We start from the raw sequence: 16,743 nt of genomic DNA, 5'->3' as shown, positions 1-16,743 counted from the left end.
GAGACTGTTCCACGTGGGCGCCGAGTGTCCGTCCTGCTGCCGGGTCTCGGGCGCTCTCCCCTTGCTGGCTACCCGGAACGTCTGCATGTGATCGGGGGCTGCGGGGGGGATGGGCCCCGGGGTCTCGACAGTCATGGCGTGCAGCAGCGGCACCACCCCGTCCGTCTCCCCAGCCCTCCCGCCAGCTCTCCCCGCTCCTGCAAAGAGCGGCAGGTGGGGGAGTTGGGGGGCCCGGCAGCACGGCCATTAGGGGCCTTCGGGGGGGGGGGGGGGGGCAGGGGTCGGTCTCCTTGTCTCCTAAACCATGCTCTACGGGTTAGGTACATGTCAGTCTCCTTAAAGTGACAGCTCAGTAATGCACCTGTGTATATTCTTCGGGTTGTTGCTCTTGGTTCTGTGGTTTCTAGCCCTACAAGTGGCTTCCCCTTTCAGCTCAAGGTATAGGGGGGGGGGGGGGGGGAACGTTAACCCGCATATACAGAAGTACGCTTTTCACACATGTACTCACTGATCCATGATATTTTACTACTCTTGTTCAGATCATCACTGTCATTTCACTCACACATTGATGCTGCTACTGACACGACTTCAGAGCCTCGTGCGTCCTCTCACCCACCAGGTTGCTTCAGGTCTGACTCACTTCAGTCGGGGCCCTGGCAGAGTCTGTTGTTCCTGACTCTGCTTCAGCGCAACACGACTCGACACACATAAGCAGTGGGTCAACCGTTTGACTGACACGTTCTTCATGGGGGGGCCCTGCGTACGCTGTTCTGACTCTTCTTCAGCGCAACAGCTTACTCTTAGTCTCACTACACCGTGCTTACATCATGTCAGGCACTCAGCTGCCATTCATTCCCGCTCATTATGTCTATCTCCCTGTGTATCCTCTAGCTGAGAGTCTGGTCGAGCCAATTCAGGCTCCCTGTCCTTTCTACAACTCAGGATACAGCAGGTTTCGACTCAGCCTGTCACAACTGTCAGACATTGAGGATGCCCTCTCCGTCCCTGAAACCCCAGCCAGAGCTTCTGACCGGGGCAGCATGCCCTCCTACCGTTCCTGGACGGTCTCCAGGCTGATGCAGGAACTCAGAAGGAGGGGCACCCCCTTACCGGTCTCGGCCAGGAAGGGGGAGTTGTTCAATCTGCTAAACACAGACCCGGCCCCCCGGCAGGTCAGGAAGCAGCGCTGGAACAAGCGTCCAGTACTTCGTTATCTCAACTCCACACCATGATGAGTATGGTCATTACGCCTGTATCCGGTTCCAGGCTAGACTGGAGGACATGGAATGCTCCAGGGTCACGGACATAGTCCCAGTCCCGGCAGTTCCTGTGGCTTCTACCTCACAGGCTCCGCCTACAGGTGTGCCTCAGCCTCCTCCAAATATCACACCCGCTCACTTCATCCCTGCAGCAATTAAAAAAAGACATTCTGGAGAGAAAGGAAGTCAACCTGGCCCTCCTGTTAAAGGGGTTCTCCGGTGCTTACACATCTTTTACCCTATCCAAAGGATAGGGGATAAGATGCCTAATCGCGGGAGTCCTGCCGCTGGAGACCCCCGGGATCATGCACACTGCAGCCAGTTTGTAATCAGTCCCTGAAGCGTGTTCGCTCCGGGACTGATTACAGGCGACCACCAGACCGGCGGCGTGTGACGTCTATCACGCCCCCTCCCGTAGGCTTGCATTGAGGGGCGGAGCGTGACGTCACATGCCGCCGGCCCGGTGGTCGCCTGAAATCAGTCCCGGAGCGAACACGCTCCAGGGACCGATTACAAACGGGGTGCCGGGTGCATGATCCCGAGGGTCCCCAGCGGCGGGACTCCCGCGATCAGGCATCTTATCCCCTATCCTTTGGATAGGGGAAAAGATGTGTAAGCACCGGAGAACCCCTTTAATAGCCACCACTGACGTGAATGACACCAAAACTGTTGCCTGCGGCGAGCTAGCTGTTACTTTCAAGAGTAAAGGCGCCAGGCTCAACAGGAAATTGTCCATCAACGAATTTGTCATAGCCTTCGGGCTCTTCAGAGACATCATATGTTCAGTCAATCCCAGCCGCAGGGAGGAACTTGACTTGTACCTCCATAAAATAGCCCATATGGTGTACAAATATGGCGGGTCCACTTTTTTTGAGTACCACAAGTCGTTTGCGGCAAAAGCGGCTGCTTCGTTCGCTCAATTCAATTATGTCACCAATTGTGGAGCAGTTGACACAGAGCTTTACTGCGAACATTTTGCGGGTCTGAAAGCCCCCTCATGCAGCTGGTGCAGGGGTCACCACACACACCTCCAACTGGTGCCCCAGAGCAAGGACCAGGCTGAACCCAACACCAGCAGGAGCCATAACACCTCCATGGCCCCCAGTCAGAGAAACTCTCCCTCTCTGGGCAAAACCCAGATATACAATAACTAATCTATCCACATGTATGTACAGTAATTGCAGGCTTCTCCATATATGTTTCCTCTGTTGCAGAGCCTACTCCAGCTCAATCTGTTCTTAAAAGGGTACCCAGGCGTGACTAGGCGTGGTGCAGTCTGGCGTCCTTGCCCGCATCCTAGCCAGTCACCCTGACCCCTGCTGTGTCAGGTGGCTAGTGAATGGGTTCCGTGAGGGGTTTCACACAGGGCTGATCGCCTTACCTCAATGCACTCAGCTCTCGCTGATCCCACGGTGGTGTCAGAGTTGCTACAGGCCGAACTTATGAAAGGCTTCATGATCGGCCCCTTCGATGTACCCCCCCTTTCTTTGTTGGAGGGTTAGCCCGCTGGGGATAGCCACTGGAAAATTTTCAAATAAAAAAAAAGGCTGATCTACGACCTCTCCACGCCTTACTCTAACATCCCCAGCATCAATGCGCTGATCCCCTCTGATCAATTCACCATGAAATATTCTACCATTGATCAATCCATACAGGCCATACTTCAGCTAGGCAAGCGTACGTGGCTTTCCAAAGCGGACGTCACCGACGCTTTTAAAGCTTCTCCCTATTAGGCAAGTCCTGTGGCAGTGGCACGGGGTGAAATGGGCAGGCAAATATTACTTTGCCACTAAACTCCCCTTTGGAGCAAAAAGCAGCCCCTGGCTTTTTGACCAGTTAGCCCTCCATGGGGCCTTACAGCACATTTCAAACTGTCACTACACCATACACTATCTAGATTTTTTGTTGCTAGAACACCCTGGTCATAGCCCCTCCAATCTCAGGTCCTTGCTGTCTCTGTTCGAGGAAGTCGGGGGTCCCAATTTCACCCCACAAGACCGAAGGCCCTCTCACACAACTCCTCACCACTTTTCCTGGTCGCCCGGCAGACAGCCTTCTCCTACCAGTCAATGGGTTAGCACTCTCCTCCTCTCACCTCTCAGTTCACTAAACACGTGCGATCTTTAGTCAGTATCCTGGGTCGCGATCCCACTTGCATATCAGGTCACTCGTTCAGGATTGGGGCAGCCTCAGCAGCTTCAAAACACAATGCTCCAGCGCATATCATCAAGAAGCTGGGTCGTTGGAACTCAGGCTGCTTCGATCGCTATGTCCCAAATCCATCCACCGAGATGGCATGTGTATTCAAAGTGTTGGCTTTGTGAAAAATTCAAATAAAATTAGAGTTGTACCCTATTTCTGACTCTTTGCCCTCTATCAGGCGTACCCACGCTCGCGGTATTTTGGGCACACCTCATCCACTAGCTTTCTTCCTTCTTAGGTCCTCTGGACAGTCTCCAGTTTCCAGGTCGGTAAATACGGTCAGTGTTTATACAGTTTCCTCAAGTCTCGCTTAGGGCTCTTCGAGCCATGACCACAAGTGTTAAGCCTAATTGGCTTTATTTGTGGGAGTGGCGTGGGGGTATATAACCACCCCTCTCCCACAGCTAGGGGCGTGTGTTGCGTTGGCGTCTCCCGCCCAACCCTCCCTTATTTTCACACTCTCACACCAGGGTATGCCCTCTATCTACCCACGCTCGCGGTATTTTGAGCACACCTCATCCGCTAGCTTTCTTCCTTCTTAGGTCCTCTGGACGTCTCCAGTTTTCAGGTTCGGTAAGTACGGTCAGTGTTTATACAGTTTCCTTAGGTCTCGCTTAGGACTCTTCGAGCCATGACCACAATTAACAATATACACTGCCCCAAAAAAAATAAAAAATTAAGGGAATAGTAAGATAACACATCCTAGATCTGAATGAATGAACTAATCGTATGAAATACTTTTGTCTTCACATAGTTGAATGTGCCGACAACAAAATCACAAAAATTATCAATGGAAATCAAATTTATCAAACCATTGAGGCCTGGATATAGAGTCATACTCATAGTTACATAGTTAGTACGGTCGAAAAAAGACATATGTCCATCAAGTTCAACCAGGGAATTAAGGGGTAGGGGTGTGGCGCGATATTGGGGAAGGGATGGGATTTTATATTTCTTCATAAGCATTAATGTTATTTTGTTCCATTAATTTATCTAATCCTGTTTTAAAGCTGTTAATTGTTCCTGCTGTGACCAGTTCCTGAGGTAGACCGTTCCATAAATTCACAGTCCTCACGGTAAAGAAGGCGTGTCACCCCTTGAGACTAAACTTTTTCTTCTCCAGACGGAGGGAGTGCCCCCTCGTCCTTTGGGGGGGTTTAACCTGGAACAGTTTTTCTCCATATTTTTTGTATGGGCCATTAATATACTTATATACGTTTATCATATCCCCCCTTAAACGTCTCTTCTCAAGACTAAACAATTGTAACTCCTTTAATCTCTCCTCATAGCTAAGATGTTCCATGCCCCATATTAGTTTAGTCGCACGTCTCTGCACCCTTTCCAACTCCGCAGTGTCCCTTTTATGGACAGGTGCCCAAAACTGAACAGCATATTCCAAGTGAGGCTGTACCAATGCTTTATAAAGGGGGAGTATTATGTCCCTGTCCCTTGAGTCCATGCCTCTTTTGATACATGACAATATCCTGCCGGCTTTGGAAGCAGCAGCCTGACATTGCATGCTATTCTGTAGTCTGTGATCTACAAGTACACCCAGATCCTTCTCTACCAGTGACTCTGACAGTTTAATCCCCCCTAAGATATAGGATGCATGCAGGTTATTAGTACCCAGATGCATAACTTTACATTTATCCACATTGAACCTCATTTGCCAAGTGGATGCCCAGACACTTAGTCTATCCAAGTCATCTTGTAACTTATGCACATCCTCTATAGACTGTACCGTGCTACAAAGCTTGGTGTCATCTGCAAAGATAGAAACAGAGCTGTTAATACCATCCTCTATATCATTGATAAATAAATTAAACAACAGCGGGCCCAGTACTGAACCTTGGGGTACACCACTAATAACCGGGGACCAATCAGAGTACGAATCATTAACCACCACTCTCTGGGTACGATCCATGAGCCAGTGTTCAATCCAGTTACAAACTAAAATTTCCAAACCCAAAGACCTTAACTTACCTGTCAGACGTCTGTGAGGGACAGTATCAAACGCTTTAGCAAAATCCAGAAACACTATATCCACAGCCATTCCTCTGTCAAGGCTTCTACTCAACTCTTCATAAAAGCAAATTAGATTGGTTTGACAACTTCTATCCTTAGTAAACCCATGCTGGCTATCACTTATAATACAATTATCCCCTATGTATTCCTGTATGTAATCCCTTATAAGTCCTTCAAACAATTTACCCACAATGCACGTTGAACTTACCGGTCTATAGTTTCCTGGGGAAGACCTAGAGCCCTTTTTGAACATTGGCACCACATTCGCCTTGCGCCAGTCCCTTGGCACAATACCAGACACCAGAGAATCTCTAAATATCATGAACAGGGGTACAGATATTACTGAACTTACCTCTCTAAGAACTCTTGGGTGTAGTCCACCCGGCCCTGGGGATTTGCTTACATTTATATCACTTAACTTACCTTGTACCATCTCTACATTAAGCCAGTTCAGTACATTACATGATGTGTTACCAGCACTGACCTGGCCAATGTCAGCTCCTTCTTCCATAGTGTATACAGAACTAAAGAACCCATTCAGTAGCTCCGCCTTCTCTTGATCGCCCGTGATAACCTCCCCATTATCATTATTAAGGGGTCCTACATGCTCTGTCCTTGGTTTTTTTGCATTTATATATCTAAAAAAATATTTAGGATTAGTTTTGCTTTCTTTGGCCACCTGTCTCTGTCTCTCAATTTTTGCTGTTTTTATTACATTTTTACAGATTTTATTAAGCTCCTTGTACTGTTTAAATGTTATAGCTGACCCATCAGATTTGTATTTTTTGAAGGCTATTTTTTTGTTGTTTATTGCTCTTTTAACATCATGTGTCAGCCATGTAGGATTTAGTTTTAATCGTTTATATTTTTCCCCTTTGGTATATATTTAGATGTATAGTTATTTAGAGTTGATTTAAAGATGTCCCATTTACCTTCTGTATCAGTATTTCAGAACACCTCCCCCCAGTTTATGTCCTGTAGTGCAGCCCTCAGCCCAGGGAAGTTTGCCTTTTTAAAGTTATATGTTTTTGCCTTCCCCGCCTGTCTTTGTTTTCTACATTTTAAGTCAAAAGTAACTATATTGTGGTCGCTATTACCAAGGTTTTCCCGCACAGTTACATTACCAACCAGCTCTGCGTTGTTGGAAATGATCAGATCCAACAAGGCATCACTTCTTGTTGGGTCCTCCACAAACTGGCCCATAAAATTATCCTGCAATAAATTTAGGAATTGTCGCCCCTTTGTAGTTTTAGCCAACCCCGGACCCCAATCTATATCTGGATAGTTAAAATCTCCCATTATTACCACTGTACCTGCCCGGGCGGCCCTCTCTATTTGTTTATGAAGCCGAACTTCTATCTCTTCAGTGATACTCAAAATCAAAGTGGAAACCACACTACAGGCTGATCCAACTTTGATGTAATGTCCTTAAAACGGTACTCCGCCCCTAGACATCTTATCCCCTATCCAAAAGGTTAAGATGTCAGATCGCTGGGGTCCCGCTGCTGGTGACCCCGTGGATCTACCATTCAGTACCCACCTGTAGTGGCTTCCGGATCCGCTGGAGGTTCTCAGGCTGAGTCAATCTCGACCACCGGGATGGAAGATCGTGACGTCAGGACTCCGCGCCCCGTGTGACGTCACACCCCGCCCCTCAATGCAAGTCTATGGGAGGGGGCGTGACAGCTGTCACGTCCCCTCCCATAGGCTTGCATTGAGGGAGCGGAGCCGTGACATCACAATGCTCCGTCCCCGTGATCGACAGTAATCAGATCCGGAGCGAACACGCTCCGGGGACTGATTTTAATGGGGTGCAGCGTGCAAGATCACGGGGGTCCCCAGCAGCGGGACCCCCGTGATCAGGCATCTTATCCCCTAGCCTTTGGATAGGGGATAAGATGTCTAAGCGCCGCAGTACCCCTTTAAGGGGTCAAAGAAACAGCTAACCCTGGTACAGGTAAAGAGTAGTACAGAATATATAGTACCTCCCTGTACTATAGAGAGGCGCTACCAGATAGCCAGTCAGTTCATGCTTTTCAGTAATATAGGTGTTTTAAAAGTGAAACGACCATTCTGATTGGTCAGTTTTTCCAGCCATTCATACATTTTGCTGATCCTGCCTGCTAGTGGCATTGCAGGTTTAGTATGGTTTCAAGTTACAATGGTCCAGAAAAGACCATTGTATGTTGTAACCTGAGGCCATTCTAAGTTGAGGGATCACTGTACACCTAAAGTGCAGTTTATGGCCACTAGGCCTAAAACCAATATGAGACTTCCTGTCCTGTACAGATTACTTCTCAGTAGTGCCCTTCTTATCACAGACATAAGAATAACAAAAAGGTGATAAGACGTACACACAGTAGCTGTTGCTCACGGATAAGCATCCCCCTCCCTGTAGAATCACCTCTGAAAAGGTCACGTAGAATAGGTCAGGTCCTATCTATTGTTATCTATGTTCATTGGACTTGCTGTAAAACATATTTCTAAATGCTGTTAAACTACTCAGGTGAGATGGCAGCTAAACTGAAAGCACCCGAGTACCCCTTGAAAACAAGTCAAAATGAGACTCAGTAGTGTGTATGACCTCCTACAACGCTTGAGCATGCTCCTGATGAGGTGACGGATGGTCTGCTGACAGATGTCCTCCCAGACCTGGACTAAAGCATCCGTCAACTCCTGGACAGTCCGTGGTGCAACGTGGCATTGGTGGATGGAGCGAGACATCATGTGCCCAGATGTGCTCAATCGGACTCAGGTCTGGGGAACGGGCAGGCCAGTCCATAGCATCAATGCCTTCCTATTGCAGGAACTGCTGACACACTCCAGCCACATGAGGTCTAGCATTGTCTTGCATTAGGAGGAACCCAAACCAGCATATGGTCTCACAAGGGGTCTGAGGATCTCATCTCTGTACCTAATGGCAATCAGGCTACCTCTGGCAAGCACATGGAGAGCTGTGCGGCCCCCCCAAAGAAATTCCACCCTACACCATTACTGACCACCGCCAAACCGGTCATGCTGGAGGATGTTGCCGGCAGAAGAACGTTACCGGCGGCTGCTCCAGACTCTGTCACGTCTGTCACATGTGCTCAGTATGAACCTGCTTTCATCTGAGAAGAGCACAGGGCGCCAGTGGCAAATTTGCCAATCTTGGTGTTCTCTGGCAAATGCCAAACATCCTGCACGGTGTTGGGCTGTAAGCATAACCCCTACCTGTGGACGTTGGGCCCTCATAGAGTCTGTTTCTGACCGTTTGAGTGGACACATGCACATTTGTGGCCTGCTGGAGGTCATTTTGCAGGGCTCTGGCAGTGCTCCTCCTTGCACAAAGGCAGAGGTAGCAGTCCTGCTGCTGGGTTGTTGCCCTCCTACAGCCTCCTCCACGTCTCCTGATGTACTGTCCTGTCTCCTGGTAGCGCCTCCATGCTCTGGACACTACGCTGAGAGACACAGCAAACCTTCTTGCCACAGCTCGCATTGATGTGCCATCCTGGATGAACTGCACTACCTGAGCCACTTGTGTGGGTTGTAGACTCTGTCTCATGCTACCACTAGAGTGAAAGCACCGACAGCATTCAAAAATGACAAAATCATCAGCCAGGAAGCATAGGAACTGAGAAGGGGTCTGTGGTCACCACCTGCAGAACCACTCCTTTATTGGGGGTGCCTTGCTAATTGCCTATATTGTCCACCTGTTGTCTGTTCCATTTGCACAACAGCATGTGAAACTGATTGACAATCAGTGTTGCTTCCTGAGTGGACAGTGTGATTTCACAGAAGTGTGATTGACTTGGAGTTTCATTTGTGTTTAAAGACTAGCTCCCACCATCTGTAATTTTTTTTCTGTCCCTACCTATTGCTCATCTATCCCTACCCCCTCCCTGCCTTAAAAAAAAAAAAATAATAATAATAATAATTCTACCTTACAAATGGCTCATCTTCTGCTCGTACGTGTAACTCTGCCGGAAGCAGACTTCCCCAGCAGGCGCGACGTCACTGAGATGCCAGCATGACAGAAGCCCCCGCTACGTGGCAGCCCTGTCCGGAGCAGAAACCAGCCCACCAGAGGTAAGAACCTCACTCTCCTTGTTTGCTCCTAGGAACAGAAAACACTGAGGGGTGGATGGGGAGGGGCCTATTTAACCTCTCTGTGTTTCCTATTAGAGCTACAGGGGATAATCTCATGGTGGTGCTGTCATGACGACGAAATGAAAAACATATGTGGTATCGCCGCGTGCGTAAATGTCCGAACTATAAAAAGTAATGTTAATTAAACTGCACGGTCAATGTTGTATACGTAAACAAAAAAATACCAAAGTCCAAGATTGCATATTTTTTGTCATTTTGTATACCCTAAAAAATTTGTTTAAAATATTATAAAAAGCGATCAAAAAGTCCCATCAAAACAAAAATGGTACCAATAAAAACTAGAGATCACAGCACAAAAAAGGAGCCCTCACACATCCCCGTATACGGAAAAAGAAAAAAAAAAAGTTATAGGAGTCAGAAGAGGACATTTTTAAATGTACAAATCTTCGTGCACAAAGTTAAAGAGTACCTGTCAGTACCCTCTGTAATTGCTCCCTCAGCCCCTGGTTCTCAGCATTGACTTTTTAGTGCAGAGAGACACAGGAGAGAGAGAGATAGGCTGCCGTCTCTCCCTTGTACTTAGTCTGTATGCACACTGCAGAGCAGTGTTTCCCAACCAGGGTGCCTCAAGCTGTTGCAAAACTACAACTCCCAGCATGCCCGGACAGCTGTTGGCTGTCTGGGCATGCTGGGAGTTGTAGTTTTGCAACAGCTGGAGGTACCTAGGTTGGGAAACACTGCTGCAGAGGGAGAGCAGCATACAGGAAGACTGGCAGAAGCAGAGTTCCAGCCAGGCTTCATGTGACATCATACCTGCCGGGACCCGCCTCCTTCCACCCCTCAGAAAGACAGTGCTTCTGAGCTAATGAAGAGGGATGAAAAAAGGTATTTCCACAGCGTTTTAAACCTCAATAAACACAGGGATAGACATAGTTAGATAAAGGGACAGATGGGAAGGGGGATCAGGGAAAGTTTAGATGATGACAGGTACTCTTTAAGGTGTAATTTTTACCGAAAGGTGCACTGTACAGAAACAGAAGCCGCAAAAAAATAACAAAATGGAGTTTTGTTTTCTTTTCTCCTCAATTTTGTCCCACAATTTTTTTTTGGGTTTTGCCATAGATTTTGTGGTGAAATAATTGATGCCATTACAATGTAAAATTGGTAGCGCATATAGGTCTGTAGGTGGAAAACTTAAAGCGTTATGTTATTTTGATGCCTCAGGTCAGTGTCAAGCATTCTAAAACGGATACCAAGTGAAATCTCATGGAGAAGGAGGGGGTGGGGGTGTGTTTGTGTGTGTGTGTGAGGGGGGGGGGGACACAATCCAATCCAAACTATAAATATGGGTGCTACTCAATGATAAAAGACCACATTATGTTCAAGAAGGCAACACTGAAATAGGGTAGCACACCAAAATATAATCTGTATAATCTTTATTACACATAAGATATCCTATATACACACTGTGAACATATAACAGGGACATGTTTAAAACCAATTACAATTATGGCTTACAAAGAGCCTGGAGCACAGTGCGTATATAGGATCTCTTTCTTTTGTGTAATAAAGATTATACAGATTATATCTTGGCGTGCTACCATATTTCAGTGTTGCTTTCTTTTTTTTAACATAAAAGTGAAATCTAATGTCTAAGGCCGTTTGGACTTGTACAAAAAGGATACGATGTGAAATGGAAATCTGCTCCTACTGCTACAGACATAAGATTTCCAAGTGATGTATAGTTCTCCCCAAAGCAAGAGCCACTTGCTTTGTCCACAGCTGCCAAGACCCTCTTCAAACTTTCTTCATCCTAGGTAAAAAAAAAAACATTTGAATGAATTGTCCCAAAATTATTTTAAAAGGTGCACAATTTGGAATAAAATAAAATTTCAGATTTGCCCCAAGGTTGTGCCCTTATTTATGCCTTAGTATCAAAGTGTCCGTGTCATTTGAAAAAAAACTTTTGTGGGATATGCAGGAGAATGAGAGGGGATAAGTGAGTGGTAACATGCTTTACTCCCTGGCTCCTAGCGATCAACGTCTAAAAGGGGTATTCCAGTTTTATTGTTATTTTTTTTATTTGACTAGTAAGAGAGTTCATAAGGTTGAAAAAAAAGACCAGAGTCCATCAAGTTCAACCTATAACCCTAATGAGTCCCTACTGAGTTGATCCAAAGCAAGGCAAAAAACCCTCATGCTAGAGGTAAAAATTCCTTCCGGACTCCAAATATGGCATCAGAATAAATCCCTGGATCAATGTTCTGTCCCTATAAATCTAGTATACATAACCAGCAATGTTATTACTCTACAAGAATGCATCCAGACCCCTTTTACAGAGTTCACCATGACCACCTCCCTCTGGTAGAGCGTTCCAGTTTCACTGCTATTACAGAAAAGAATCCCAGTCTGTGCTGGTGTAGAAAACTTCTGTCCTCTAGACGTAGAGGATGTCCCCTTGTTATGGATACAGTCCTGGGTATAAATAGATCATGGGAGAGATCTCTGTACTACCCCCTGATATATTTATACATAGTTATTAGGTCTCCCCTAAGCCTTAATCGCCCCTAAGCCCGATAATCTTTGCGGGTATTGTAGTCCTCCCATTCCCCATCTTTGAACCCTCTCCAGCTCCACTATATCTTTCTTGTACACTGGTGCCCAGTAATGTACACAGTATTCTATGTGTGGTCTGACTAGTGATTTGTACAGTGGTAGAATTATTTCCTTGTCGTGGGCATCTATGCCCCTATTGATGCACCCCATTATTTTTATTTGCCTTGGCAGCAGCTGCCCGATACTGGTCACAACAGATAATTTACTATAAGCTAAGACTTTTAAGTCCTTTTCCACATCAGTCATCCCAAGTGTACTCCCATTTAATACATAATCCCAGCCTGGATTTTTCCTCCCCATGTGCATTACCTTACATTTATCAGTGTTGAACCTCATCTGCCACTTCCCAGCCCAAACCTCCAACCTATCCAGATCCATTTGTAACAGTGCACTGTCCTCTATTGTGTTTACCACTTTACAGAGTTTAGTATCATCTGCAAAGATTGCTACTTTACTATTCAACCCCTCTACAAGGCCATTAATAAATATATTAAATAGGACAGGACCCAAGACGGACCCCTGTGGTACCCCACTAGTAACAGTCACCCAATCAGAATAAGTACCATTAATAACCACCCTCTGTTTCCTATCACTGAGCCAGTTACTCCCCCAGCCCAATCCCTCTCATTTTATGCACCAACCTTTTATGTGGCACCGTATCAAATGCTTTGGAAAATTCAAGATATACAACATCCACCGATTCCCTCTAGTCCAGCGTGAGCTCACCTCCTCATAAAAGCTGATCAGGTTAGTCTGACAGGACCGATCCCTCATAAAGCCATGCTGATATGGTGTCATACATTTATTTTTATCAATATATTCCAAAATAGCATCTCTTAGAAAACCCTGAAACAATTTACATACAACGGAGGTTAAACTAACAGGCCTATAATTCCCGGGGTCACCTTTTGTTCCCTTTTTAAATATTGGCACCACATCTGCCATGCACCAGTCCTGGGGACAGTCCCTGTTACTATAGAATCCCAAGATATTAAAAATAGGGATCTGTCTATTACATTACTTGCTTCCTTTAGCACACGGGGTGAATGCCATCTGGACCTGGTGATTTTCTATTTAGATTTTTTTGTAGGTGGCACTGTACTTCTTCCTGGGTTAGACAGGTGACCTGTACTGGGGAGTTTACCTTATCACACTGTATTTCACCTGGCATTTCATTTTCCTCGGTGAATGCAGTGGAGAATAATTTGTTTAGTATATTTGCTTTTTCATGATCCCCGTTTATAATTTATTCCTCAACATTTTATAAAGGCCCACACTTTCTTTAACCTTTTTGCTATTTATATAGTTAAAAAACATTTTGGGGTTAGTTTTACTCTCTTTAGCAATGAGTCTTTCTGTCTCTATTTTTTGCGGCTTTTATCTGTGTTTTACATTTCTTACACTTTTCTCTATAGCTTTTTAATGCTTCTCCACTGCCGTCCTGTTTTAGTAGTTTAAATGCTTTATTTTTGTCGTTTATTGCCCCCTTAACATTTTTATTCATCCATTTAGGTTTTCTTTTATTTCTAACCATTTGAATTTAAGATATTTTTTTAAGTCTCCCATTTAGTGTCAGTATTCTTGTTTTTGAGGACATTATCCCAATTTATATTGTTTAAGGGGTTATCCACCATAAGGTGATTTTAGTACGTACCTGGCAGACAGTAATTGACATGCTTAGGAAGGATCTGAGCTTGTCTTGGGGCTAAATGGCTATGTTGTGAGATTACCATAACACTGTGGCTAGCTTTTGGTGAAATGGTATTTCCTGTTTGATTTTTTTTTTTTTTTTTACAACAAATCCCATCATTCCATTTTCCTCCCTCCCACACATCAGCCACCCCACCCATTGAAACATAAATTAGCTGCATCCATTCAAAAGACCTGTGGTTTTCAATCAGGGTGCCTACAGCTGTTGCATTAGTTGCAGACTGATCTCTCTCCCACCAAGCGATCGCTCCACCCATTGAAGCAGCCAGGCTCCGTCATCAGCGGACTAGCGAGTCAGGTCTAGGCCGCATTGCAACCTGAGACAAGTCATTTTGTATGTTGTTAAAAATAAATATTGGGGTGAAAATCACAGAAGAAGAATTGTGAGAAAACCGTCACACACAGGTACAGACACTATATTATGAACTACACTAACTTTACATCCCCTGTAGCATAGTCAAATAAAAAAAAAATCCTGGAATACCCCTTTAAGGGCTTCTCTGTGTTGCTCATTGGGGGACATGTATCAAAGATTTTACCCCTGTTTTGTGTGTATTTTTTTGCGCAGAATTTTGCGCAAGCCCTTTTTTTGCGCACGTTTTGGTAGAGCATGTCCTCCAGATGTGGCTGAATCAGGGTACCTTGGAGTGACATCTATAGTATACATGGATTTATTAACTGCGTACTTTTTTTTTTTTACACCAAAAATTTTGCCGCAAGAGCTGTTTTTTTTGCGCAAATATAAGCCATCTTGGACTTAACGTAGCAAGATGCTCTAAATCATTGATTCTATTTTCCAAAGAGTGGATTTAGGAGATTACTATATTTACCCGCAATTTATGAAGCTCATTGCACTTGATTGATAAATTTAGCGCTTCTGCACATAATTTAGAATTCGGGAAAAGGGGTAAAATGCTTCTACCATACACAAATAATGATACATGTCCCCCATTGAGTTGAACAATTGCCTTATTAAAGTTCATTGTTTTTGTGGCCCCTCCCTTATTCCCTTAATGAAGAACAAGTTATAATGTATTATATTATGATCACTATTTCTAGGTGTCCTTCTACTTGCACATTAGTTACTCTGTCAGGTCTGCTGGTTAATATTAAGTCTAGTAGGGCGCCCCCCTCTGGTCGGGCCCTGCACAATTTGGGACAGATAATTGCCTTTAGCTATAGTCAGAAACCTGTTTCCTTTATGAGATTCACCGGTTTCAGTCTCCCAGTTTATATAAGGACAGTTAAAGTCCCCCATTATTATCACATCATTCTGATTTGCTGCCTTGTTTATTTGTCTCAATAATTGATCTTCTGCCTCTTCCATTATGTTTGGTGGCTTATAGCAAAAAAATGTATTCTTATCTCCATATATTTCTACCCATAATCCTCTCGCAGTGCGGCCTTTAGACTCGATTTCACATAGGCAAACTCCTCCCCCTTTACGTTTTGTCCAATCCTTCCTGAATACACTATAACCCTGTATGTTGACCGCTCAGTCACAGCTATAGTCCAACAGAGTCTCCATAATTCTCCTCAGACATCAACCACTCCAGTTCGTCAGTTTTATTGGTCAGACTTGTGGCATTAGTCAACATGCAATTTAAAGGTGTATGTTTATTCCTATTAACTATTCTAACCTCTCCCTCCGCTCCACCCCCAGGTACATTAATAAGCCCCCCCCTCTCTATCTACACTATCTTCCCCCTCTATGTTGTAGGTTCCCACCCCCCCAGTCCCTAGTTTAAACACTCCTCCACCCTTCTAGCCATCTTCTCCCCAAGCACAGTTGCACCCTCCCCATTAAGGTGCAGCCCGTCCCTACGGTAGAGCCGGTAACCGACAGCAAAGTCAATCCAGTTCTCCATGAACCCAAACCCTTCCTTCCTACACCAGCTTCTGAGCCACTTGTTTACCTCCCTAATCTCACGCTGCCTCTAGTGTGGCTCGTGGTACAGGTGATATATCAGAAAATAGTCCCTGAAATCATTTTTAAGGATACTCCTCCTACCTCTGTCATTGGTGCCAATATGTACCACGACTGCTGGGTCCTCTCCAGCCCCACCCAGCAACCTGTCAATCCGATCCGCGATGTGCCAAACTCGAGCACCAGGAAGACACACTGTTCGGCGATCCCGGTCTTTGTGACAGATCGCCCTGTCTGTCCCCCTAATAATTTAGTCCCCGACTACCAGTACCTGTCTGCCCTGCACTCCTCCCTCCCTCCCTCCTTACTGGAGCAGACACCCCCCTGGCAGTCAGAGGCAGAGTCCTGCTGCAATACTGCTAGCTCTGAAATGGGATCCCCCCTCATCTGCCAACCAGGCAAACTTGTTGGGGTGTGCCAGTTCAGGACTAGCCTCCCTGACACTTTTCCCTCTACCCCGTTTTCTAACTGTAACCCAGCTAACTGCCTGACTGTCCTGCACCTCCGTCCCACTATCCTCCCCCACCTCTACCCCAGAGAGTACTTGCTCAGAAAGTAGGAGACTCCTCTCCAAGTTGTCAATGCGTCTCAGTGTTATCAGTTGCTCCTCTAGATCCAGGATCTGGGCTTCAAATGAACAACTCGCACACATCTCATACAACAATATGCACCCTCAACCTGCTGTTTAAGGATTGCATACATTGTGCAAGATGAACACTGGACTGCCTTTTCCAACATGGAGGCCATGCTAGATGTGGGGATTGCAAAAATTAACAGTAAGAAAACAATCAAATATTTCAATTAAACTCCCTGAATTTAAAGTCCCTTAATTTTAAGTCCCTCTCACTTTTATACTTACACTCGTATACTTAATCTTGTATACAGACACACAATCACTAGCTCAGACAATCGCTT

The 16,743-nt window shown here is 45.6% G+C and overlaps 1 protein-coding gene across 2 annotated transcripts in view; it reads right to left on the bottom strand.

The window, feature by feature from the left end:
- The window catches only part of GPN2 (GPN-loop GTPase 2), a 32,007-nt gene that overhangs the window by 6,238 nt on the left and 9,026 nt on the right, over positions 1 to 16,743 (bottom strand). Inside the window, exon 4 of one of the 2 annotated variants that reach the window (XM_056557411.1) lies at positions 11,261 to 11,388. The exons of the other annotated variant lie outside the window; for it this stretch is intronic. Within the exon in view, the coding sequence (XP_056413386.1) occupies positions 11,261 to 11,388 (128 nt within the window). The remainder of the gene's footprint in view (positions 1 to 11,260; positions 11,389 to 16,743) is intronic. 2 annotated transcript variants of the gene reach the window in all.

This window comes from Hyla sarda, chromosome 2 (genome assembly GCF_029499605.1).
Source record: "Hyla sarda isolate aHylSar1 chromosome 2, aHylSar1.hap1, whole genome shotgun sequence".
Taxonomy (NCBI): domain Eukaryota; kingdom Metazoa; phylum Chordata; class Amphibia; order Anura; family Hylidae; genus Hyla; species Hyla sarda.
The sequence above is the reverse complement of the archived record's forward strand: the minus strand, read 5'-3'. Positions and strand labels throughout refer to the sequence as shown.